The sequence below is a fragment of the Acipenser ruthenus genome, chromosome 1 (genome assembly GCF_902713425.1).
Source record: "Acipenser ruthenus chromosome 1, fAciRut3.2 maternal haplotype, whole genome shotgun sequence".
Classification (NCBI taxonomy): Eukaryota; Metazoa; Chordata; class Actinopteri; order Acipenseriformes; family Acipenseridae; genus Acipenser; species Acipenser ruthenus.
Genome location: NC_081189.1, coordinates 28,136,956 through 28,162,854, shown reverse-complemented (window position 1 = coordinate 28,162,854; position 25,899 = coordinate 28,136,956). Strand labels below are relative to the sequence as shown.

The following is a 25,899-nucleotide window of genomic DNA, read 5'->3' as shown; positions in this document are numbered from 1 at the left end:
TCTTTGGCACGCTACTCCTCTTACACCGTTTAAGCTAGAAACGCCGTTCAAACTTTAAAACGTGTAGACCGGTCTGGAATAGTGTGCTTGTATACAACTTTTTGATGTACTGTATACTTTTTAAACTATTAAGCTTTTTGTCCTTTTTTTGTCCATCTTCATTCACTTTAATGAGACTTTTTTCAACATTCTAAAGCTCCCCATTGTTTAAAAACTCCCAGACTTCCAACATTCTATTTACTGTAAACGATGTAACTTTTGACACAAATCAGCTACTTTGACCACTTTCCCAACAAGTAAGACAAAAAGTTAGAGGATACGGAATCTTCCTCTACTTCTCTGCTATTCAAATCTGAAATCAAAACAGAAATAACTTTTACCAATAATTATTTCGTTGTAGACATTTATCTGTTTTTTATTGGTAGGATTTATTTTTGTATATACCAATACAGTATTCGCAAGTTTCTTCTTTTTGAATAAAATAAATAAATAAATAAATAAATAAATAAATAAATACTCAACATCTTGTGTGTCAGGATAATATTATGTTTCCACTTTCAGTTGTCTTACAGCTGCATTTGCCATTTCAACTCTTTTTTGTAAATAAAATACACGCATCACAAAACCTTGTGTAGCTCTGCAACTGAACAAAGCTATTTCAATTCTGATATCTGATTTGAAATCCTTGTAAAATTGCACAACTCTACTTAATGCCTTTCTGTTGATATACTGGGGTTTAATTTCTGATTTACGGTTATCAAACTACAAGCTAAACAGACAGCTGTCATATTCATGCCTAATTCTGGTCATTCTGCGTAGGCAAAAGGGTTAAATACGACTGGAGCAAAACACCAGCGTCCCACAGTTCACGTGTGTGCTGATTGGTTGCGTCGTTATTTTTATTATGCATTATTTTGTTTATTAACAATACAAATTTACTACAAAAAAAGCATTATTGATATCAACCTACAATACATATTATATATCATTATACATACATATCCTAACTCATATATGGATGGAAATGCATCGAACTGTCTGTCTGTTGTTGTTGTTGTTGTTGTTGTTGTTGTTGTTGTTGTTGTTCTTCTTCTTCTTCTTCTTCTTCTTCTTCTTCAGATTAAGAAACTTTGTGCGATAACCATTTCTTTAAGCTCGTGACCTCATTACGTACATTTGTTTGTTTGTTCGCTAGAATCAAGTCTAATGGAAACCTGTTTTTGTATGACATTCGCATATATTTTATGGAAACGTCTATTACATTAGAATGCTGGTACTTTAAGAAACATCTCTTGTATGTTTTGAAACTGTAAATGCTACAACTATGATTGCAGAACTAACATGTATATCACATTTAATGTTTGTAATTTATATAACTTACCTGCCCACTCTCCCAGTGATGAAAAGAAAGACCGAGACAGGGGACACCAGGTCTTTGGAAAAAGGATCTTCACAAGCTTGATGAATTTTAGAACATACACCAGTGCAACTATGGCTCCTAGAGAAATTAGAATCAGATCTACGAAACCCATTGCTGTATATGCACACATACACCTCTGATAACGAATCACTGCCAGCAAGAAGTAAGAGCAGGACGAGGTGGAGGCTACAATTCAGAACTAACCCTTTAAAGTGTCAATCACAGTGTGTGGCCACACCTCACTATCAGTGCTGTACTCCTAAATCTGAAAGTACCGGAACGCCAATAAAATACAGATTTTCTTAAACAGAAAATATACAAATGCACGTTTTATTTGTTCATTGGGTTTGCTGTAACATTGTAATGCTTGGGTCTCGCCTGCGACTTTTATAAACTACTACCCCACTACTCCCCTACTCCCTCCCGGTTTTCCAGACAAATCTGGCTTGTGATACTGTCTTTGGCGGTTTGCTTATCTTTTATCGTGTTTTTTTTTTTTCTGTTTCTTTTGATGAGGTCATCACTAACGTAGAAGTTCAATCACCACGATGCCCTGCATAGTATATCACGTACTCTCCACCCGTCCTTTTCTGGAAATTCACTGGGCTGAATGAATAGTTACTTAATCCCGATTCGAGGTTTAAGTTAATTATTCGGACAGTTACGTATGAATTTTAGCTCACATTCTAAGAGTGGCATAAACAGGCATCCACAAGCTATGTCATGAAATACTTGAAATTATGTCGGTAGCCTGGTTGTGGCACCTCAAGTAGCTTATCATTTTAAAGTGTATCTTCAAAATAAAGTAGATTGCAGAGTGGCATAAGTAGGCATTCGTAGACTATGCCATGACATATACACCCTCCCCCTTACAAATGTTTGCCGCTTTACTGACTACTAGGACTACTAGCTCACATTCTAAGGGTTAAATCACATTGATAGCCTGGTTGTGCCACCGCAAGTAGGGTATCATTTTAAAGCTTAAACATTTCTTATCAAAATAAAATGGATTGCCGTGGCATTCGTAGGCTATGCGATGATTTGTTTTGTTGAATGCGGTGAATTCCTTTGTTTTGTGTGTGCAGTTTTTCACAGTAAGTTTATGAATTGATGTTATTTTTTGTATTCTGAGTTTTTTATTATGTATTATTTGCATACCTGTCAACATTGAGTTTTTAAAATATGGGAGCTTTTGTAAATTGAAATCTTAGTGGCCTCAAGTGAATGCCTACATAAGACAGAGTCTTACGACTATTCCACTTTATTATAGACTGTGACACGGCGCTCCTTTTAATTGCTTTTAAAAAGTGTAGAAGAAAAACAACCATGAGATGCTTCCTAATTAAATTTTCTCTTGGCCCTTGTGTTTCTATTGTACTGTAGTTGTAGGTGGCTGATTTAGTTGTACTTTCACCACACAACACATATAAATGCTGAGTGTGGTACTGCATATTGACCTCGCCATCAAAGGACGAGTCAGGGCACCTATTTTCTGTTTTATATTTGTAATTAATTTAGAACAATTTGTAGATTTTATTTTTCACTTTGACATTATGGACTTTTTTTGTGTTGATCAGTGGCAAAAACTCCAAATTAAATCAATTTTGATTCCATGTTGTAACACAATAAAATGTGGAAAAGTCCAAGGGGTGTGAATACTTTTGAGAGCCACTGTACACCCTTACTGGCTAACCCAGTTACATTTGTCTGTCATACTTTATAGCACCAGTTTGAAATCCTGCAAACAGCTGTTTTTCTGAGCGGTACTGGCTTTTTGGTGTTTTTGTGATCTCTCGTGCTTACCACTAACATAAATCTTCGTCCCATATCCCACCGTTAAAATCAGTCAGGGGTGCAAGGGACTCAACTGCACCTGGTCCAGGGCTTTGGGAGGGGAGGCGGGGCCCAGCCCTGAATCCATTCCTGTTTTTCACTGAGCCCTCTTTAATGATTAAATGTAAAAAATATATATATAGGCACCGTCTAATCTACTGGTATTAGAAAAATAAACCATAGCAAGATAGTATTGGCGGACTGTCAATGAAAACACAAATTCTCAAATCAGAGCTAACAGATTTTTCTATCTAGATGGGGCGCGGAGGGGGCGCTCTAGCAGTAGGTCAGTGTTAAGGTCATGTGATTGCTCTGCTGGCGGATGTGATAGTACATACCAACAGATGTTAAAAATTCAGTATTAAAAAAATGACAATATGTCGAATCCGCTACCAAAGAACAAATCGTGTTGTGCAAAGCGTAAAGAGCAAAAAAAAAGACAGCTACAGCTTTGTTAGGTACTTGGTTATTTTACCTAACTTTTTTTTACTACCTTGATACGGTTTAGAGAAATAACCTTGCTTCCTCTCTTACTCTATGGAAGAGCACTAGGGCAGTGCAAGAAAAAAAGAAAGAAATAGAAATTTCGAGTTTACATTTTTTTTTTCACATGATGATGTGAACTCTCCATTTCAAATGGTACAGTAGCTGATTTCAGAAATACCTGAGCAGAGGATTCCCCAGCACCCACATTGGACTGCAAGCACTGCTTTCATTTCCAAAGTTGCAATCCTTCAGTAAACTATCTTTGATAAATAATTAACTGCGGTCAACAATGTCCCAGGAGAGATTGTCTGCATTGACTGTACTGTCAATTGAGAACAGACTTGCAAGACAAGTAAACTTTTTGTATATAATCGAAAAATGTGCATTCCCTTTGGGACCGGTTCGGTACTGGGTCAATTCAGCACCGGTCGGGATCAGATGCGGGTCAGTGACCTTGGTATGGGTCCACCGGGTCACAGCTACTGCTTGGTTCAGCACCGGGCACCGGTGCGGTAATCTCGGTTCTGGTTCAGTACCAGGTCGTTAGCGGGTCGCAGTTACAGTGGGCGGTAACTAACGTACATGGACGCCCATCTGTAAAAGCCACTGGCAAAACCACTCAGTCAGTACCAATATGAGACTGAGGGAAGCCTGCTTGTTAGAATGAACAAACAGCCTTCGCAATGGTGATGCGAAAATAGCTGATCACCAAAACGGCATTGAGATACTGGGGTTGTAATTGCAAGCAACAAGCTGAAGGGAGTATCTCGGACGTCGATGCCACCATATCAAAAAACTGAAAGCTCAGGTAATTACCTGCAGGGTAGTTCTGCCAATGAGCTTCTAGTATTATCCTCAGGAAGAGGATGTTGTGGATATTTAAACCTGCTTGCGAAAGCTAAGAGAAGGGGGTGATCCTGCTTGAATTTAGGGTGTCTCTTATTGTATAAGTGATGTGGTTTCGCACAGTTTGAGCAGCCAGAAGCACAAGATGATTTCTCCTATACAATAATAGACACCTTACACAGGATTTACTAACTTATAATAAACCATTTAAAATATCGGAGTCAGCCGTCTGTATCTGCAGAGGTATTGAAGTCATCCAAATGGTATTTCCTGAGTTTACGAATAGAAACTGAATAAAGTAATAGAAAGAAGTGCTGCAGACTGGAGTTTGTTGGAATTTGTATTGCTTCCTTTAGCTTTTCATTTAATAAAGCTAAAAACTGAATTCAGGATGTCTCTTGAACATTGTTTTCTTTTAACAAAGGATATGTGAGCGCTACCAAAGGCAAGTCCCATGTTAATCTCACAAGATCTTCAGAAACTTAAAAGGGACCTTGGGGCTTTGCAAGATTAATTATAAACTAATGTGTTTGCAATGGCAAATAGAACATGAGAACTGCTTCCTTGCTTTTACTTGTTAAAACTCTCTGCATGTTCTGCCGGCTGTGCTGCAAGTGTTTTTCACATCTCATAATGACAAGAGCTCTGAAACAGCTGAAACTGGCTTGTTTTGTCTAGTTCAGGGTCCCACACTCGGACTCAGCTAGTGGCCAATCCCGGTTTGGGGTACTGATTGTACTGTGCTCATATTTAAAGGTGATCTTGTTAGGGGCAGTAGGAATGTGCAGATACCCGTATTTTCTGAGTAATTCCCTTTAAGTTTTTTGTGTGAATTATAGTGTTAATTTCACAACAAGTAAAGTTGTCTTTCCCTAACCTTAACAATTGGGTACTAACCAATGGCAATTAACTTTCGCATTGAGTGACTGGAAGTGAATTTTCTTTTCACCCGGTACAATTAAAACAGTCCTGCAGCTTAGGTAAACAAACATATTCAGGTTAATTTAACCTAGGTCAAATAACTAGTCCCCTGCTACCGTGTACTCTAACATAGAGCAGTCATTGAATAATTACTCAGTTCTGTTTTTGGGAAGAATCCCTATATTCCTCAAGAAAGGCTAACGTCTAATTTGAAATGCCTGGAATTGTAAATGCCTAATTGGTGGATTCTTGGTGGATTCTACCTCTACCCTAAAGACACATGAATCAATTGAATCGCTACAATTCCAAGATTCAGTGAAGTAAATGTTGTTGGATAGAACAAACAGTATGTTTCACATACAGTATGCAGGGCATGGTATCCTTGACCTTTGAGCCAGAGAATATTCACCCCCTCCATATTGTGCAATCAAACTCTCTCACAGTGCTTCCCTGCTACTTTCAGATTAGATAAGACAAAAAAATGTAAACATGTATTCAGTGGTGTAACTTTGATTTAAAAAGTGTGTGTGGGGTGGGGTGGGATGGAGTTTTGGGGTTATGTAGCTGAGGCTAAATAAAACAAAATCACAAACGTTGCCTACCATGAAAGCTAATTCTGTAAACTAAAAACACACAAATTCAGTTCCAAAGGATAGCTAACTGCTAAGGCTTGATCCTACTATATTACATTTCAAGTTTACATTTTGCTTAGCTTTTTGGAAGCAGTTATTATTATTATTATTATTATTATTATTATTATTATTATTATTATTATTATTATTATTATTATTATTATTATTATTAAATACTAAATCAGTACAGCCCCGGTTGAGCTGTAGATAGTTGTAGTTGTAGTTTTCTAGGATTTACTGAACAAACCTTTTCATGAATTGCTATTGAAGTAGTTTGTTCTACCCACCTGAAAACCCCTTGTCCAGGCCACAAACCATTTCAAAAGCATTGATAAATAGAAAACATTAACTATCAATTAAACTTCAGCTGTCAAAATTAGCCTCACACTTTTGTCCTTGGATCTCTCTCAGCTCAGGCATGAATAAAGACATCAGTCTTTCAAGTCATTTTGAATTCCTGGCTTCTCTTCCAAACGGTCTACAGATATCTGTGGTCATTCATACACTTACTACAGTAAGTACAATACAGTATTTCGGAGGCTAGAGAACATTATTTGAGGTTTCATACTTTTTTCCTGGGCCACTGAGCTGTGTAATACCAGTTTTATTGTCTTTGTTTTTCTGGCTTTTTAATTACAATTTCTCTTAAAGATAGGGTTATGAATTCTATAAACATATGCCACTGTTGTATTTTGTAGAATATAATTATTACATTTGTAATAAATTTGCCACAGTCAAACCATAGCATATATGTTTATAGCGCACCATAGCACCGCCCCTGCCACACTGTTTTGCAATGCCTTACACTCGCTCGCTCGACAGTTAGAACAATAAAAAAAGATATGTATATATCCATGCGCGCCCCCAGAAACCTTTCACGTGGTCCGCACAACTGAACCAAACCGACATCTCATCTCATGCCGATAACGACTCTGCATCAACATGCTGTAAAGTGTCAGAGTGCTGCATTTCTGTTCTTTCCTGACTTTCCCTTTTTAAAAATGAATAAACGCAGCGCGCTGCCATCGAGACAGAACAGTAACTACAGTGACAGCCAAATAGTACACAACAATAAAAGCTACAAATAAACCTATTTGAAATACAGACTTAAAGGAGAAACTAGTTCACAAATCTTTTATGCTGGTTCCATTTCTAATCATTGTACTCTCACAATCACTACAACCAACCATCTCACCCTACTTGGCTGACTTCTGACAGCTGGCAACAGGGTATCACATCATAAGTTACATGGCTTCTTTTAGGTTAAATGATAAAATCTATACCCACGCCTTTTCTGATTAATTAAATTCTAAATAAATCATTAAAACACTTAAAAAAGCTGCTCCCTCACTTTAATCTCATATTGTTATACAATAAATATATTATGTAATCAATGAAAAACAAGATCTATATTGCCTAGTATTATACCCACCTATATAATTGAGGTCTAACATTTGCCTTTATTTTTGCGTTGTGTAGTATTGTATCTCCAGCACTCTGCTTTTGGTCGTATTGTGTTAATTATGTTTTACCCCCATGTCACGGATTGCTCGTGTGGTGATGTCAGACCAGGAACTGAATGACACAGAGTTGACAGTGAATGCGCTGCTTGAACCGGTTTATTAAATTACCAAATAAAACATTTAAACAAAACACAAAACACTTGGCCAAAATAAATAGACAGACAAAACAGACTCAAACAGTACCGTGCTGGTCCTTCCACCACGAGTAGTTTTTTTTTTATTTCAAGAAGGAAAAAATGACATCTAGGGGGGATATTTGGAACACAAAATTTGCTTTAATGTTAACAATTGCATGAAACAAAATAATGAGTTTTGAAACCAAAACAACAACGAAATAGAGGAGCTTGCAGATGACATTGATAATATCCAGAAGCTTCAGGTTGTAGCTGAAGCACTGCTTGAATATACTTGCACCAACACTTTACAAAATTATAAATATACCAACAACCTGTTAAAAGGCCCTCAGGTACTAAATGACCGGGTGTCCATGGAAAAGGTCAAAGAAGTCTCCCCTTTTTCTCACGCTATTTTGGTAGTTCCTTTCGGGTAGTGTGGGTTTCCATATAGTTTTCTTTTAGAGAAATTCTGCTTCCAAATACAAATAACCTAATTAATATTAAAATACGGGAGGGTATGTATAGTTAAATGTTTCTGTCTGAGTTTCAATTTGGCCTCATGTGACTACTGATGTTGTACAGCTTTGTTAAACTGGATTTCCATGAAGTTTTGAGGTTGTACTGAAACACCTCAAGTGCAGCCTGTATTTTTTGGTATTTTTTATAACCTTGCTTGTTAATCAACGTAACTACAAAGCAACCATTTGAAACATTGAATAAATAAAGGATTGCTTGTTATAGTAGAAAGTGGCATGAGGTTACATCACAAACAGGATTTTCACTGCTGAAGTCTCATTAGCATAAGTTAAAAAAAAAAAAAAAACTTTATCAATAACAAATTGCTGCAAGAAAGGAACAAATAAAACGTATATATTTTTTTAAAATGTTTTATTTATTCATTCAAAGCACTAAATAGAAGTTACAGCCAATTTAGCATTTTCTTCCAAACACAATGCAATTTCAGTCTGAGGCATCAATGTCAAACACCAAAAACCAAAGTATTGGTACAGTTTTTTTTTTTTTTTTAACAGATGGAAAACAAAGATGTACAAAATGACTTCAGAGAACAATCGAGACAGACTTGCTTCTTAACACCTGCAATTTACTTAACAGCCAGACAAGTGCAGCCTAAATGAATTCCAAAGGCTGCTCATGTGTAGCACTCTGTACTAAAATATAATACCTTCATACCAAACAAACTGAAGCAATACAAAGTTGTTTCCCTTTTACACTTCGCAAACAGATCTTTGTGCAACAATCTTGAATTTAAAAAATCCCACAAAAGCAGTCATTCATGACGACAGCTCACAATTCAAGACTCTAGACCCAGAAGTCAAAAGAATCACTTTCTTCTTCATTAAATACAGCTCGGGGTTCAGTTAAAGAAAACCCAAAATCTAAGTAAGCCTTGACCCTAGTAGTGCCTGTGGTGCACTCCAAAGCGTCCCATTTCTAACCTGGGTCAGGTCCTTTTTAGATGACTACTACTAGTAGTTATCTAAAAATCGTTATTTTTTATGTAAAAAAAATGTCACTTCTAGGGTCAAACATCTGTCAATTGTCTGTTTAATTACACTTTTTATGTACATCTGTATTTTCTTTCTAAATGTCACCCTTAATACTGCACTGCAAATTTGCAGTGGTGTTTTAGATGCCTTTTTATACAGAACTTCCAGTTAACCTTTTGAAAGATACTGTTAAGCCATAAATATCTGCGAGCCTTTTATTGCGTTTTTCACATATGAAAAAAAAAATCATTTTTTGGCACGAATATCAAATTCCACTAACAATACATACTTTGCATACTGCAACAGGTTGCCACATTTCTGGAGCAAAACAGGTTTTATGGGTGTGATTCGCCAAATATTTTGGTTGCAAATATTTATGGCTTTACAGTACCAGAACAAGATAACACTTTTTGCTTGAAAGTTTTTCTTTGCGAGATTAAACTTTATGTACCGTAATGCCAAGTGTTTAAAAAACAAATCCATGCCATATAATAGTGCTGAACTTCAAATGCAGTTCTCATACAAAAGCAAAACATTTTAAATAATAGATGGCCACAAATCGGAATATTTCAACAAAAGCAGTAGCTTTATGGTATACATATAAAAGCCTCATTTAAAATAGGCCTTCTCTACTTATACTACAAAGCAAACTATTTAGTGTTGCAAACAAAAAGTTCCTAAAATTTCAGACAACTAAACACCATCACCAAACAATACCCTTTATTATCAACAGTATAAACAAGTGCCATTTCTCATTATAGGGTTCATACTCAATGTTTCCATCCTAGCACATTGACTTTGCAAGCCTAATCCCCCTGCTACAGAAATGCTGATGAGAACATTCCCCCCTCTGGTGTAACAATTCAAATAAAAAGGGCTTTCTTGCAAAGTGCTGGTGAAGGCAAGTGCTTCAGAATACGGATTAACAGTAGGTAAGCTTCAAGCTCTGAGTCACTATAAAGGCCTAGTTTAAATGCGTTCACATTACACAAGTAACTGTGTAACCAAGTTAATTGGGAGACATTTTCCTTTTGATTATGAAATAGTATATTTTTTTTTTAATAAATTTTATTTTGGGCATTCATTTTTTAGGAAGCATTACAACTTAATCAGAAGTTATTTAAAACCATAAAATTGCTTTAAATGTTCTCTTTAAACTGGCTTAAAAATGGTTATAAAATGCTTGGCCAGCAGTATACAGGGCTTACCTGTCAAACCTGTTGGACTGTTGCACACAGAACAAAAAACAAAAAAAACAAAACTAAAAACATTAAGGGATTGTAAAATGGAATAAGGTGCTCAGTGGAGAAACTTTAAAACACAAGTGCAAGGATAATTAATTAAATTATAAAGGACGTGGTTCAGTAGGTCACCCTAAATGCATTTCTTAATTTACTAATATATTTTGAATATACATTAAAATATGTAAATAAGGTCATTTAACATAAATGAGTCGGTAAAGAATTTTAAAAGTCAATTAGCAACATGCAAGGGTTCCAATAATTGGTTGTAATAGAGGCCTGATTTTCAAATATAAATGATTCAGTGCTGAAACTCAAAGGAAACATTTATAAAAAATAAAAGAATGTTTATTTCTTGCCTGACCCTTGGGCAACAGGACTTTAAGGAATAATAAGGCATGAATCTGAATCTTGGGCAACATCCAAATTTCAGTAAAACATGTTTTTTTTTTATTTATTTTTTTATAAAAAAACAAAAAGTAAATTACATTACCCTTAACCTTCACTCTTCTTATTTGTATTTTATTTAAGCACTCTGTGATCACACAGCAGAAAATTAATAATAAATAAGGTTAAAAATGTGCTGTCTGGATCAACAGGAAGTGCTTTTACGTGTTTAGGCTTTGTGGCTTAGAGGTTAAAAGCTAGAGAGGCAATTCACTTTTCTTTTTATTTCTACCTCAGGTCACATCCAGATGGAAGTCTGGGTGTAGTCTGGGTAGAGGGCAGGATCAATCTCAGAAGTGAAACAAACATGGGATTCACAATGGAATTATTCTAGGTTATTGTCTTTTAATGTAAAAGACATTTCCTTAATTTGTGCTTGATTTATGAATTGCTGTAGGTGATTTGCATTAGGCTTGCAAAAGCCATGGCTAGGCCTCCATACTGTATTTTCCAGTATGCTCCCTGCATTGCGCAGTCCATCATAGTTAAACCCATATATTTACAATAAACTCGTACTTTACATCATTCTTTACCAAAAGTGCAAAACAAACCAAAAACAAAAAAAAAAACATACGTCATCTCCACCTTATTTAAGTGCAGGAGACCACAACATTCTTCATATCATAATATTCTACATAATAGCAGCCTAATGTAAGCAAAATAAGGTGCTTTAGCTTCTGCCCCCCCACGAGCTATTGGCTTAGGGATCGCAGTGGGGCACAGGTGAAGATTGCTGCCCTGGGCAGTGCCGTTTAGGGGCGGAGTTGGGAGGAAGACAGGTTAGCGAGCTCGATGAGAGCCAGCGCCCCATGCAGTCGCTCCCGCTGCTCTTGCAGGCGGCGGCGTGCTGCCCCACTCTTCTCCTCCACCGCCTCCATTTCCTCCTCATCCTCCTCTGACTGCAGGAACGCCAGTGGGTCCTGTTGCTCTTGATCTGCCTTCTGTAGCCCCTTTCCCTTAGGGTTGGGAGTGCGCTGTTCTCTGGTCTGCCAGTACCTACCGAAGAGTTAACACAAAGAAAGTCAGACCAGCACTTACAGTTGAGGATCTTGCTTTTGGCTAAAAAAACTACCCTGAACCTTAGAAGGTAAAAATAAATCCCACTTGGAAAGCAAATGACCCCAAAGCAATAATACATAAATAGGGCTTCTGATTTTTGGTTTTAACCGATAAAACACCCCCCCACCACCCCCCGATACAAAAAACAATGAGGCCCAACTTTGTATACACTGATTTTAGGAATATCTCTCAAAGTTTGACTTAAGCGTGGTCTGTGGCCCTGTTCCTAGCAGAACATCTGTGAGAAACAAAGCCAATGTGTCTACGCACACATCCATGTTTAAGGGAGAGTAAAATAAGTTAAAAACTCACTTTGCAAGCCACTCAGCAACTGCCTTGTTGTCAGCAGCCTGAGATTTACCCTGCCCTCCAGCCGGTTCCTCTCTCTTCAGCCTGGCATAGGGATGCTTTGGGCAGTGACGGTTTGCATGTGTAAATCTGTTTCCACAACCTAAGGGGAGCAGAGCAAGGAAAAAGTGATGAAAAATGATTTGTTTTCTAGTTAATAAATTATCATACGAGTTAATTAAAAAGCAAATAGTTTAAGCAACCCACATTAAAATCGGTGGGGGGGGGGGGGGGGGGAGCTTTTGTACACAAATCAAAGCATGCACGAGAAAACACAACTCTTATCGCAAAACATTAATAGGGAAAAGCTGTGAATATATAGTTTGCCATTTAAATTATATTTTTACTGTCACCGTACCGTTTTCTGAGCAAACGAAAGGCTTCTCCCCAGTGTGCAGCCGCTGGTGAGTTTTCAGCTGTCCGCTCTGAACGAAGGCCTTGCCACAGTCCGGGTAGTCACACAGGTAAGGTCTTTCACCTGGAACACAAATCCAAAAGAACATCAATGCAAATAGCTCCTTTAATAAATCCTTTAAAGGCAAATAAAGAAGAAAAAAAAAAACACTGGTGTGCAAGCAGGGAACAAATCTTTTGTGCTCTGCCATGAAGCCCTGTCTAGCGCTATACATTTTTTTTTTTTAAATAGTGGATAATATAAACTGGGAGTCAGAAGTCAGTAACACAAAAGGTTAAAAGAAACAAATGCATCTTTTCTAAACAGAAGAACTTAATTGTGGAAGAAAGTTTCTGTGGGGCACGTGGATTTTTCCTGACCATTGTTGACTGCATTGTATTGTACTAACCTATTACAAATGTTTAGGTTTCCCTGTGTATTAAAACAATAACAGAAACTTGAGCAAGCATGTTATTACATTTTAAACCCAGTCTCCTGACTCCAGAGGAGGATACTGTTTTAATGTCTGGAAACATCACCCCAAGCGTCCGCCTGCAACGTACCTGTGTGCGTTCTCTTGTGGGCCTGCAGGGATTTCTCCCTGGGAAACACCCTGTTGCAGATGTTACAGCGGATGTGGCTGGAAGAGCTCTCTCCTTCATTTATCAGCTCTCGAACAGTCTCAGCCCTCGGGCGCCCACGTCGAATCCCATCCTGAAACAATTCATTCACTTTAGCCTACATATTTCAGTATTAAACATGTATGCTTATCCTTTACAGCTGGGGGTCATAAGAGCTGGGGGTTTTAATTTTGCAATGGATTTATTTTTTCATGTCAGTATTTCACTCTTACACATGTACTCTACTAAACTATAAATGGTGTCTCCTTTGAAATAACACCAAGTACCCACTCAAATGTTAAGAGAAACCCCTGGCATATAAAAATGATTAAACTATAGCGTTGTACCTTCAGTTTCAACATTAAAACTCCAATATGGTAAAAAACTTAATTTCGATAGATATCACCCTATACGTCCTAACTTGCCTTCATAAGGCAAAATCACTTTTTTCGTTTTTTTCTCTCTGGATATATGCATATTACTGGATGAACGGGAAGTGTTTGTAAACCAACAGGTGGTATTTAAAAAGTCCATTACATATAGATCTGGCTTTAAAGTAACTGGCAGTTCGCGCGATATATCACTAGCATGATTATATTATGGTGTAACAGTTCCTGAACCTTTCATGCCCCCTCCCCTTCTGAAACAGCATCTGCAGTACTTTTTTTTTTTTTTTGGCGCGCGCCGGTGACGTCACCTTGCCGACCAGCTGCTGCTAGGAAGTGGTTTCACTTTAAACTCCATTCATACAGATAGCGCGGGTAAAAAGGGTTTTTTTTTTTTTTTAAACCCCGAAAAAAAAACAAAATATCAACAAAAAGACAAAAGTCATCTGCTTTAGCAAAATCGATGTTGGGATATTTATCATTTCAACTGAAGACTTAAAAGTACCTTTAGTTTTTTTGAGTAATTCATTTATTTATTTTAAATAGAAAAAAATACACATTTAATTTTAGGAGGGAAAATAAACCGTTTACAAATAAATTAAAAGATTAGCAGAATTGCCCGCACCGTTAACTCAAGTGCATTTTAACACGCATCTATAAATAGGAGATTTTCGTAATTTATTGTGATTTAATAAGGTACTTGCACAGTCGCATGTGGTACTGTAGTAAACCATATTGTGAATACATTGCAAAAGCAGCTCTTACATTATAACTTTTTTATGGTATTTTTATTTTAGATGCACCAAGTTCAACCACAAGAATTACTGGATTATAGTACAAGAAAACGTAATGAGCATAGCCAAAACACAGATAGACTGACCTTTAAGTAGTCTGGGTTGACAGCGGGGTCCCCCTCGCCTCCAGTCTTGCTCCCTGTAGGAGATGCAGCTCCGTTAACAGGTCCTGGGCTCAGAGTAACATTATGGGCGTTTTCTCCCCATCTCCACGGATAGACCATGAAGTCGCTGAATCCTGGGCTCGTCGGCATGAGGGTCTCAATCTTCTTCGGTTTAATCGGAGTAGTTTTAATGACAGACACCAACACTCTTTTTGGAGAATCGTTGCAAAAAATCATCTGGGGCTGTTTGCTGTCAGCCATTATTTTAGGAAAAAGATTTTTAAAAAATAACCTAAAAGGTATAATTCTCAAAGTATATCCGATATACACTTTATTTAATATAAAAGCTACATTAAACTTACTACTGTATAATGTAAATATTCTTCCAGTTCACCTTTCTGTATGAATCCAGAATAACCTTTTTTTTAATAGTTTAAAGCAAAATATGGTTGATTAAATATGAACCACTATACACTGCGTTTCCAAAATGAACATGCGCTACAAAATGATAAACTTTTACTTTCTGCTTCCACGCTCCCAGAACAGTCCCTTCAGACTGTAAATACAAAGCGGCTAAGCCTCTAAAACTTTTCCCGCGCTACAATTCGCGCCTGGGCGTTCATGAAAAAAATAATTCTCTATTGCCACCGCCCTCTATATGTGACGTTTCAGGGTCTCGTCACCAATAAAAGCCTACACGAAAGCAAGATCAGAATGGAAGGCGGGGTTTGTTGCTTGACAGTAACCAATGACTAGAAACTATACGATCCTGGGTGTGGTTTCATAAACACGATTGGTTTACTCGTTTTATCCAATGGTTTTTAAAGGTTTAGCCGCTCTAGTTGTGGTTGACAGTGATTTGCACCAATTAGCGGTTTATGTGTGAAAAAAGGGGAGTTTTGGTGTCAAAGTAACCAGTGGTTGATTGTGATAACTTCTGAAGCTTTGCTAGGATGTACCGTTTGTTGATCAAAAGCCTCTCCCGCGCACACTGTAACGTCTGTTTGTTTTGTGGTCTTTTTAAAAGGACAGGAGGAGGAGGTACGCACACAGAATGGAGGCGTTTATATAATACTAAATCACACAGCCTCGGCACCGACGTCAGGAAGTAGTGTGTTGATTGGGAATGAGAAATGATATATATATATATATATATATATATATATATATATATATATATATATATATATATATTAGATCACATATATTTTAATGACAATTTCAAAATTAATAACGAAACGACATTGTACGTGCATCAAAAAGTACAATAAACAAACATTAAGATGACCTTAACGCGTGATTAACATCATATCGATAGCAACATACTACTAAACCCATTTGTTTCACAGGAAAATATACATCACACAACGTCTCATTCAGGGAATTCAGATTATTTGAATCTGGAACGCCAGTTTTGTATACATCAATGTTGTATTAGTTGTCTGTGTCCCGTTTATTAGACAGATTACTCTGCAAATAAATACTTCCTAGGCCCAATGAATGCATTTTAAAAATTCACTAAACTGAAAAACGAAAAACAAAAAACAAAACTGCAAATTGTGCCTTATTGTTTCAGAATACTGAAAACATTTTCAATCTTCTTCAGTCCTCAGTACAACTCAGATTCTCACTACGACAAAGGGAGGACCAGTAACACATACAGTGTTTAGGTACTAGGAAGAAACGATAAAAAATGTAAATCGTTGTTTTGTCTTGTGTGATTGCATGATGCAAAAAGTGAATTTATCATTGCAAATTATTCACTGTAGTATCATTTCAGCATTACTGAGTGATAGTTATGGATAACATTATTAACTTTGTTTTTGAATATTAGAGGATTATAATTGGATTTGGAAAAATACACAAGTACCATGTTCTACTGTATGAATTCTGTGTTTGTTTTCCTTTATATCTATGAGTTCCACATTCCATGCACCTATTGTAATGCACACAATGCAAATGAAGAAATGCTAATCTATCACAATGTTTATGTTAACCTGTCTCCTGTAAATGTTGCTCTAAAGACCTAGCAATTAAGATAAAGTAACAACATTAATTGAATTTAATTAATCTGTGACTATCCCAAATGTGTATACAGTATTATTAATGTGTTAAGTTTCAATTGAGACGGATGGCATTGCCACAGTATCTAAAACTTAAATACTGCTTTCTAATTTTTTAAAAAAAAATGCACTCAAGGATATCTAGATAATGTAATAAACATCAGTGAAATATGTTTTAGTGTAAAATTTAACTTGATGGGAAACTGCTAAAATCTCGCTTGGTGCGTATTATTTGCTATGAAACCATTTGACACAAGGACCTAACAAAACAGCGTTGCGTTAGTCAAATACTGCAGTATTTTGTTTTTGTCACGAGAATGATACTGTTCTCCTTTAAGAGCTCATGAATACTAACTAAGCGGTTCGTCGCTCGGTTATAAAACAAACCACCATATTGGCATTTCACCTGTTAACCTGCAGCCGCATCAGCAAGAAGGGAGGGAGGGAATCAGTTCTTGCGAACCAGAGAATGAATACAGCGGCCCCCCTCAGCTCCTAAACAAGAGCGTACATTAAGAATTATACACAGCAGCGCCGCGGTGGAATCAGCTTTTTAATAAATCATACAAAATGAAGGGCGCGATCAGCAGCCCAGTCTCCGGTGCAATGCAGGAGACTTTTGGATGCGCCGTGATGAACCGCTTCGACCAGCTTTTGGATGATGAGGCCGACCCCTTTGATATCCTCCGCGAGGTAGAAGAGGAGAAAAAAAAGAAAAAGAAGGACGAGCCCAAGAAAAGCGGGACCGCTTCAAAATCGGGCAGGAGAGAATCCCAAAAAGATAGGAAGGTCGTTACGGTTCCTGGAGGCGAGGGAAATGACGAGGTTGCGAGAAACAGCTTGGGTGGGAGAAATAAAAATGCATACTACTAGTACTGATTTTAATAGAGTAGATGGAATAATAAAATACATTGAAGTCCTGTTTAGCATATGATTTTTATGCTAACGTGGTTACAGATTAAGATTCCTATTTAACGATGTCTTTTAAAAAAAAAAAAAAAAAAAAAAAAAAGTAAAATTAAAAAAAAAAAAAAAAAAATACGGCAAATTCCCAATGCAGACTATGTATTGTGCCGCAGTTGGTAGAAGGGAATATCGACGTTCTATACTTTTTTTTGAAGGTCTGTTGTATTGAATACTGTTTTAACTAGTCTATAAACAAGTAAATATTTACCAACAAAGATCGTGTGCAGGGTTCAGAAATGTTTTGCTAGTTCATGCGGGTTTTAGCTTTTTGACTAGGAGAGAACCGTAGCATCTATAGTTAGGCTACAGTCAGAACGTAGCGTGAGTCATGACGAATAGCTCTCATTTATAATGTTTGAATATTTTATCCATGTCGTGATTAATCTTCTTACCGTAGTGTTTTGTTGAAGTAACCAGAGCCTCGTGGTGGATTGAATGAGGCCGCAGAAACTGGCCTTGATATGAACTATGGCTGTTTATGTAGCCTATTTGTGGAATTTATGAAGTCCTAATGTGCACCTTGACTTAAATGTTGTGTTTAATTTTAAACGGCGGACCACTGTTTATGCTGCTTGTAGCCCTCTCGGATATTGCTATACACCGCCCATACAGCCTATCCTGACTGAAAAGAAAGCCTGTTTATACAAGTCATTGTATAGTTTAATATATTGGTTGTCACAACATTCTTGTGTAACCCAGCCGTCAAACAAATGACTACAAGCTTTTTTCTTTACTTGTATTGGGCCTCGAAGCCATTAAAGTTGTCAAATAAAATAAAAAATGTGTTCAACAGTTAAGAAAAGAATGTAAGCAGTAGACCATGTCAAGTTGAGGAGGGAGGGGGTGCTTTGTTCAACATAGTCGTAAGACGCAGTACCCCCTTTACATTTGTGTAGGAAACTCCTATAAGAAGGCAGTATTTTAATCCCTAAAATACAATATTTGATACGTAGTTTCAGTATTGCAGTTCAGCTGTAAAGTTTCTACAGCACTGTTCTGGGTGTTGCCAGTTTATTGACTTAATCCAGAAACTGCATTCTTGTATTTAGGTACAAAACACTGAGCTGTGTGACCCAACCGCCTTAAATGCTGGCTATTTCCTCTTGTGTTCTCCTTTTCAGCTAGACTCCAATGGGAAGAGCTTGTGTACGTCTAAAACTACCTGTGGGCATGTGAACAACCTGGGGGAGGGGGGCATGATTGGCATATGAAAATGCCTTTACCATTTGTAGTTTTATGAAGCTAGATTTAGTTGACTTTCTTTGCTTAACTTTACAAAGTAGGTTTCATTGTTCACGTTCCGTATGGGGTGTAAATAGTGTTGTGGCCTTCCCTAAGCCAATGACCATACCATTTTATTTTTTCACATGGACTGCCATGTCAGGCACCCAAAGTTGAGTTTGCTTCAGGCACTCTCCATCAAGAAGTGGCTATCCACTTTTAACTGGCCTTGGACCACCTTCAGTGTTGGCATTACCCTGTGATGGAGTCAGTGTTAAATCAGAAACAAAGATGATTTAAACCCAATTTTATAGCTGCAACATGACATGCCTTTCTCATTTTAAATAGTAGTTGCATGACAGACTTCTCGCTATGATGCAGGAACATTAAAAGCTTATGTCATGCAATAAGTTTAAATCTTCAGGTGCGTTGCTCCCACAGAGTAGATGAGTGCAGTGACTGATGAGCTTGTAACTTTCTCTCTAGGTCAGAAGCGCCCCCCTAGAAGTGGAATGCAGATGGGTCAGAATGAAAACCGAGGGACTGAAGCAAAGGTGGAGAGGATGGAGCGTCGTGTTGTGTTCCGGGAGCGTCGGCCCAATGAAGTAGAGGCTCCAGAGGAGTATTCTGTGGAAAAGTGTGTTCATCCTTCACTCTGCCTAAAAGTATGACTGTTTGGCATGGACTAGGAAGTAAGGAACAATGTTGTAATGTAGATTTAATTCGGTATCAAATCATCTTCTACAGGTAGGATTAGTTTAGTGAGATCGATCCCCAATTTCCCTGTAGTCTGATGGCAAACAGTACACATTTGTGACCTTGGATAACAGCTGCAGCACTTCCAACATTTAAAAACTATGCACAGCTAACTTCCTGTGTTTCCCAAGCAAACTGTCTGTCAGAAGGCTAACTCTGCCTCCATCTACTAACTGCCCACTGATTCTGTTCCAAACCCTGTCTGCTAAATTGCTTCTTCCTAGTTTGCTACCACCCAGCGCATAAAGCTCCTCCTGATTTGTCTTTTTTTAAAGTCCCTGCCTCTCCAATCATGTATTATGGCTGAGTTATTATAGGCTGTTTGGAAGCATCTGAGAATGCGTCCGTTGATCTAGTTCTGGTGATGTGGGTGAGCTGTACCTGGAAGTTGCTGTAGTTTCTTCCAAAAATGTGTAGTTCAGGACAAAGTTTGTTCACTTTGTAATGTTACCTGTTAAGATTCATTTCTTGTTTCAGGCCATCTGACAGATTTGACAGACCAATGCGAGGTCGATGGGGCGGCAGAGGAGCAGTGCGTGGCAGAGGTGGGAGCGGTGGGTTTCAGAGGAACTTTGATGGGTTTGACCAGAGAGGCAAACGAGAATTTGAACGACACAGTGGTAGTGACCGAATGTAAGTGGTACACAGCAGTGGTCTGCAGCAATACTTTTCTCAAATCAACTGACCTGAAGTCGTTCTAGTGTGCAGCATTCTTAATATTTTAAAAAGACCCCTGAAGGATATTCAGCCCTGGATTTTAGTCTCTATTGTAATTTCTTTCTCTGTTTTAAAAACCTGTACAACCAAAACTGCAAATGAATATCTACTACACACTCTGGCATTAAACCAAAAATCTATCTATACTGTCTTGTTCAGTTGCCCATTGATGCACATGCAGATCAAGATGTTCTATAGTGTGCGCATAACTGAAGTGACAAAAGCTGACTGCAAAGCAAAATCATTCGGTGGGCTGGCCTATTGATGGTTACTGAGTAGGTCCCATTTTGAGCAGATCTTGTTCGAGGCACTTGTTCCATTACTTGTTGTTTTTATGTGATCATTTTGGAAATATGTACAGGGGTTAAACGCATTGACCCATCTCGTATGGCTGCGTAAATCATTACCTGTACAGCAAAAGCGCACTCCCTGTTTTGAAAACCCAAATCACACACTTACTGGGTCAATATGTCAAAAGTAGACCTGTTACATATTTTATTCAGTTTGGGTTAAAAACAGGTCTTTGGTAGTACAGGGGTTAGTTAAATGCATTGACCCATCTTGTGTGGCTGTGAATCATTACCTGTTTTGTTTTTGAATGAATCACAATGTAATGCCCCCCCCCCCCCTTTTTTTTTTTTAATAGGGGAATGAGGCCTGATGAAAAGCGTGGTGGAAGTGGACCTCGTAACTGGGGATCGGTTAAGGATGACATGAGGTACACGTGCTTAATCCTGTGTTGGGCACCTTGAAGGCAAATGGCAAGAATTGAACAGTTTGATGGCAGCAAACCAAGCTGAAAGATCAATTCTAATGGAGCTGCATGTAGAAATATACAAAAGGACAACCCGTTCATACAATACACTTTCTATAATGGTCAGCACTCGGTTATCCCTGACCCAGATAAAAGTCTGTTGCGTTTTACCACTCTTGTATTAAGAATAAAATCAATCCACCAGTTTTCTGATACAAAGCCCTTCTCTTCAATGTTACAATTTATCTAAATATGTCACAGCCCTCTTTTTTTTTTTTTTTTTTTAATATAAACTCTTATGCCAAATCAGTGTCTCCTATTGTGCAATTACACAGCGTTCCTCCCGTTTCACCTGACAAATGCAGCCAAAACGAAGAGAACGAGACAAGCTAGGGTAATGTGACAGTTAAACTGTTCTAGATACTTATTGTATATATTTATGATCTCTGATATTTAGTAGTTTTTGTGCATCTTCATTTGCAAGTGAACTGACATTAAATCTTTTGGTTTTGCTAAATTGCCGTATGTTTTACACAGTTCTGTGCATGGATAACATTTAGATTTCATTTTGCTGTTAGGTCGTTAATGGGAGATTTTACATACTGCTACAATATGTACCAGATTAAGTATATACTGTATTGCAGTTAACGTGTCTCAGTTTTGGCAAGAGAGATTTTCAGAATTGTATTGTTCTGAATTAAAATACTTCTGTTAAATAATACTGTACCAACAAAACCAATACAGTACATCTAAATGGAAGCCTACTTATTTTCAAAGCCCTTTCAGCTATGTATTTGATACTGTTTTTTTTTTTTTTTTTTGTGAACGGACAAGGGTTGGAACAGCCCCCCCCCCCCCCCCCCCCAACCCAATGAGCTGTTGCTTCTAAGGCAACAACTTTGACTGGAGCCCTGATTTTGTAATTGGTTTTAAGTACATTTAAAAAAATAAATAAATAAATAAATAAATAAACAGGAAACCAAAGCAAAACAAGCAGTGAAACTTGTTTGACCAAAAGTAGTGTTGCAAACAATTGCTCAAGCAAATGAGATGTTGAAGATATATTGCAAATTTCACTAGCCATCCCATCTGGAGCATAGCAGATGTTGCCTTGCAAGTCATTGTCGCTTAAAAATTGCGGAGGGTGTTTGTTTTTGTGTATTTTGCACAAAACTGCTTTTCTATTGGCCAGATTTCGGTGCTATTTGTACACTTGAACAATTTAGTCTTCCACTGAATGCAGGTATAGTAGCATGCCTTGTGTTGTCAAAACCTGCTCAGAATAGCATCTGACCCAGTTAAGGGCATAGTGGGTGATGCAAGATCAGCCGGTTACTGCATTATACATTTGGTAATTTTAAAACTGTACAGTCATGGTTCTTGTCTTATTTAAGTGACATTGAGCATGTTGCCCCAACTGAAGAGGCAGCTGAGAATGAGGAGGCTCGTGAAACTCCAGGGGATGCTGAGAATCGGTGAGTTTATGTAATATCGATAAATTGCTCTTGCCGAAGAAACTGACGTGTATTTTAGATCAACAGAATTTGGACATTCCTATCCTTGTCAATATGGATATAGTGGAGGCAGCCACATTTGTTTAGCGTCTCTGGTAGAAAACTTGTTCTGATAGCTTGCTTAGGACATTGTTTAGCAGAAGTTATTTATCAATATCTAGAGAAGTGCTTTTAATTGAAGCATTTTTATATATTCAAGCCTACCCAATGAGGAGAGCTTTTACTAATTTGTAAATCTGCATATGCTTCCAAATATGTAAAGTTGGAAACTGATGTTTAAGATATAACAAATGTTATGAAAACATTTTGGGCAAACTGACTGCACCATTGACTTTGAACCGTCACTTAATATGGCTGTCGTGTAACTTTTTGCTTCTGGATGATGGATTTAATTCTTTGGCTTTGTTCTTGGTATACAACTGTATCCTCAAGTTTGAGCTTTGGTATTGTACAAGAAATGAACCCTTTTGAGAGTTTACAAAGCTGCCACCACTATAGTGTGAATTCCTTGTGTCTTAATCATTTTACATAGTGACTTATTTGCAGGGTAGTGTAAACCCTGTACGAGAAATGTGTGTTTATTCAACTTTAATGTTGCAGGGGAATTGAAGGTGAAGGAGAGCAACAGGAGGAAGGACCCATGGAGATGACTCTGGATGAGTGGAAAGCTCTACAGCAACAGAACCGACCAAAGAAGGAATTCAACATCCGTAAGCCAGAAAGTAGCGTACCAACAAAGGCTGTTGTGATTCACAAGTCCAAGTATGTTGAGGTAAGTGGTGTGCATATGTATAAACAATTGTGTGCATGTATATACATTGGGGGTGCAACAATTGGTCGATGTGACGATTCATATTGGTGAATCAATGCATCAAATTCGAATCCAGTTTGTAGTCTCCTGTTGCCGGTTTGCATTAACCTTGTGTGTGAGTGCGCTTTTAGTGCTAGTACAGTAGATTAGTGCATTGCTAGGATACACACTTTAGGCCTCTACATCTTGTGTTGGACAAGCGAAATCAGAAGTAGTCCTATTCACGTTTCTTTGATTTAAAAAAAAAAAAAAAAAAAAAAAAAAAAAGATATATATTTTTTTAATCAAGGAAATTTTTTTTTTTTTGAAACCTACTTAAAAAAAAAAAAAAAAAAATGCAAAGCATGTTGTATTTGGATTATATGGCAATATTATATAAAGAAGCTGTTCAATCGGTTGGGAATTGCAAGATTAATTCAAATGTTTTTTGCTTTGCTTTTGGACCGAAAATGTTAACAGTAATGAACAACCATAGTTCAGAGAAATTACTTGTTAAAATATAGTATTACAATGTTAAAGGGACATCTGATGTGGACACACGCATATTTTCACTTAAACTCAAGTCCTTTGTATTTCTTTTTATCGGAAGTGTTCTAATTTGAATAGAAGTTGTGCCTTTTTAACTTGTGCACAATGGTGTTTTTAGTTCTTGGATCTTCTGTTAAACTTTTCTTAATGTCAATATGATGGAATATGAAATTTGGGTGCCGATTGCACCACTAATATACATTGTGTGGTTTATTAAAACACTGGATCACAGTAACTGACATTGTTGCCATCATTACTAGCAAAGGTGGTAGCTTTCACAGTTTTTGCGGTCACTGAGTGTTTTCTAAGATATTTAAAATCCTCTGACTGTCTTTGCATGGGGGGAAATATGCAACCACCAGGCTAACACGTGTGACCTGTTTTCAACCATAATTGAATTCACAGGAGGGATTTTTTTTTTTGTTTGTTTTAAATCCATTAGGATCTGAAAGGAGAAACTGATGAGGATGAGGACGACCATCACGTTTTCCGAAGGCCAGCCAATGATATCACCTCAAAGCTGGATATTAACTTTGGCAGCCTGGCCCGTCCTGGCCGTGGAGGCAGAGGGGGGCGTGGCGGCCGTGGTCGTGGTGGACCCCCTCCCACCACCAGACCTGATGCACCGCCAAGATCTGAAGTGGTAAATATACTTCCTAGCCTGATTCTTACCCAGGCACTGTCCTGATGCCTGCTCATCCTTGTCTTTCATCAGTTGGGTCCAATTCCCCTTGCAGTTGGATGTTTTTAGATGCTGATTCCATCATGGATTTTTGTATCCAACCACTAAAGCTGGCATTTTTCCACAGCTGATATGAGCCTGACCAAGCAGTGGGAGGGGTGTACCTACTGCACAATGGTGCACAATGTAACATTTAAAGTGTGGCTAAAATTGGTTTCTTATTTCTCTTGAGACCATAACTTACATTATTTTGTATTTGCAGGACCAAGGATTTGCTCCAAACCCTGATGATCCTGAAGACTTCCCTGCTTTGGCTTAGAAACAACTCCGTGGGGGGATTTGAAGAGGCTGTTGTGGCGCTCTAGTGGAAGGAGTGTTTTAATGAGGTGGTGCAGTGACTTCTGACCAGGTCTCCAGGCCATTGAGAATTTGTTTGCCTCTTGGTGTAAATTGGTTGCATATGTGATACAATGGTTATTGTTAAACTATCACAAAGGACCCTATTTTTTTTTTTTTTTTTTCCCCCAAAATTATTCCTTTCCGCTTACTGTATAGTTTAAAAGCTGTAATACACTGAGGAAAGCTGAATATAGCCGATATGTATAAATAAAAGCACTGTTGAAAATGTGTTTGGAGACTTTCTTTTTTTTTTTTTGTGATTTCTGAATGCCACAGGCTTCTAACATTTAAACTAGTCCTCCTAAAATATGAAAATGATACACCCTGCTACATCCAGGATACTAACATTAAATCTTAGTTTACTTTTGAAGTAATTTTGTCTTCTGATTAGGTGACCTTTTTATAAAAGCAAATTTTAAAACCACATGTCCAAATTAACTTATGCTGTTAAACCACAAATATACCAGTACCTGACTTGAGCCTCATTCTGAAGTTCACTCTTTCAGTATTGCAGGATGGGGAAATTAATTCAGTAAAACAAAAAGATATTTTCTTGTATGGGTGTTTTCCATCGGTTACTTAGATCAAGTTGGAACAATTTAATCTCAAGGCTTTATAAGGAAAAGGTCAGACTGCCACGATTTGCATTGGCAAAAACAAATTCAGTCTGCTCCCTGATACAGCAAAATAACTCCATGTTTAACGCCCCAAATATCACACACTTACTGGGTCACGATAGTGTTAAGTAGACCTGTTGCATATTTTGTTCAGTTTGGGTTAAAAACACATCTTTGGTAGTACTGAGGCTAA

General features: G+C 37.6%; 3 protein-coding genes across 4 annotated transcripts in view; 1 reads left to right on the top strand and 2 right to left on the bottom strand.

The window, feature by feature from the left end:
* LOC117968139 (17-beta-hydroxysteroid dehydrogenase type 3-like) overlaps positions 1-1,842 on the bottom strand; it is a 31,314-nt gene extending 29,472 nt beyond the window's left edge. The window contains exon 1 of one of the 2 annotated variants that reach the window (XM_059035039.1): positions 1,382-1,842. In XM_059035039.1, coding sequence (XP_058891022.1) covers positions 1,382-1,550 — 169 coding nt within the window. In that variant the 5' untranslated portion in view covers positions 1,551-1,842. The remainder of the gene's footprint in view (positions 1-1,381) is intronic. The other variant, XM_059035034.1, reaches the window with a different exon arrangement.
* Positions 1,843-10,852: 9,010 nt separating this feature from the next.
* LOC117411692 (zinc finger protein 367-like) lies at positions 10,853-15,344 on the bottom strand. Its single transcript, XM_034019371.3, has 5 exons — positions 14,661-15,344; positions 13,338-13,488; positions 12,739-12,858; positions 12,345-12,483; positions 10,853-11,969 (listed from the first exon to the last, which is right to left on the bottom strand). The coding sequence occupies exons 1-5, from the start codon at positions 14,937-14,939 to the stop codon at positions 11,726-11,728; spliced, it is 933 nt and encodes a 310-aa protein (XP_033875262.1). The 5' UTR covers positions 14,940-15,344; the 3' UTR covers positions 10,853-11,725.
* A 1,799-nt stretch (positions 15,345-17,143) lies between these two features.
* Positions 17,144-25,319, top strand: LOC117411680 (intracellular hyaluronan-binding protein 4-like). The gene is made up of 8 exons (XM_034019349.3): positions 17,144-17,585; positions 19,415-19,565; positions 20,162-20,317; positions 21,048-21,119; positions 22,550-22,630; positions 23,270-23,441; positions 24,451-24,651; positions 24,953-25,319. The coding sequence occupies exons 1-8, from the start codon at positions 17,312-17,314 to the stop codon at positions 25,007-25,009; spliced, it is 1,164 nt and encodes a 387-aa protein (XP_033875240.2). The 5' UTR covers positions 17,144-17,311; the 3' UTR covers positions 25,010-25,319.
* Positions 25,320-25,899: the final 580 nt, after the last annotated feature.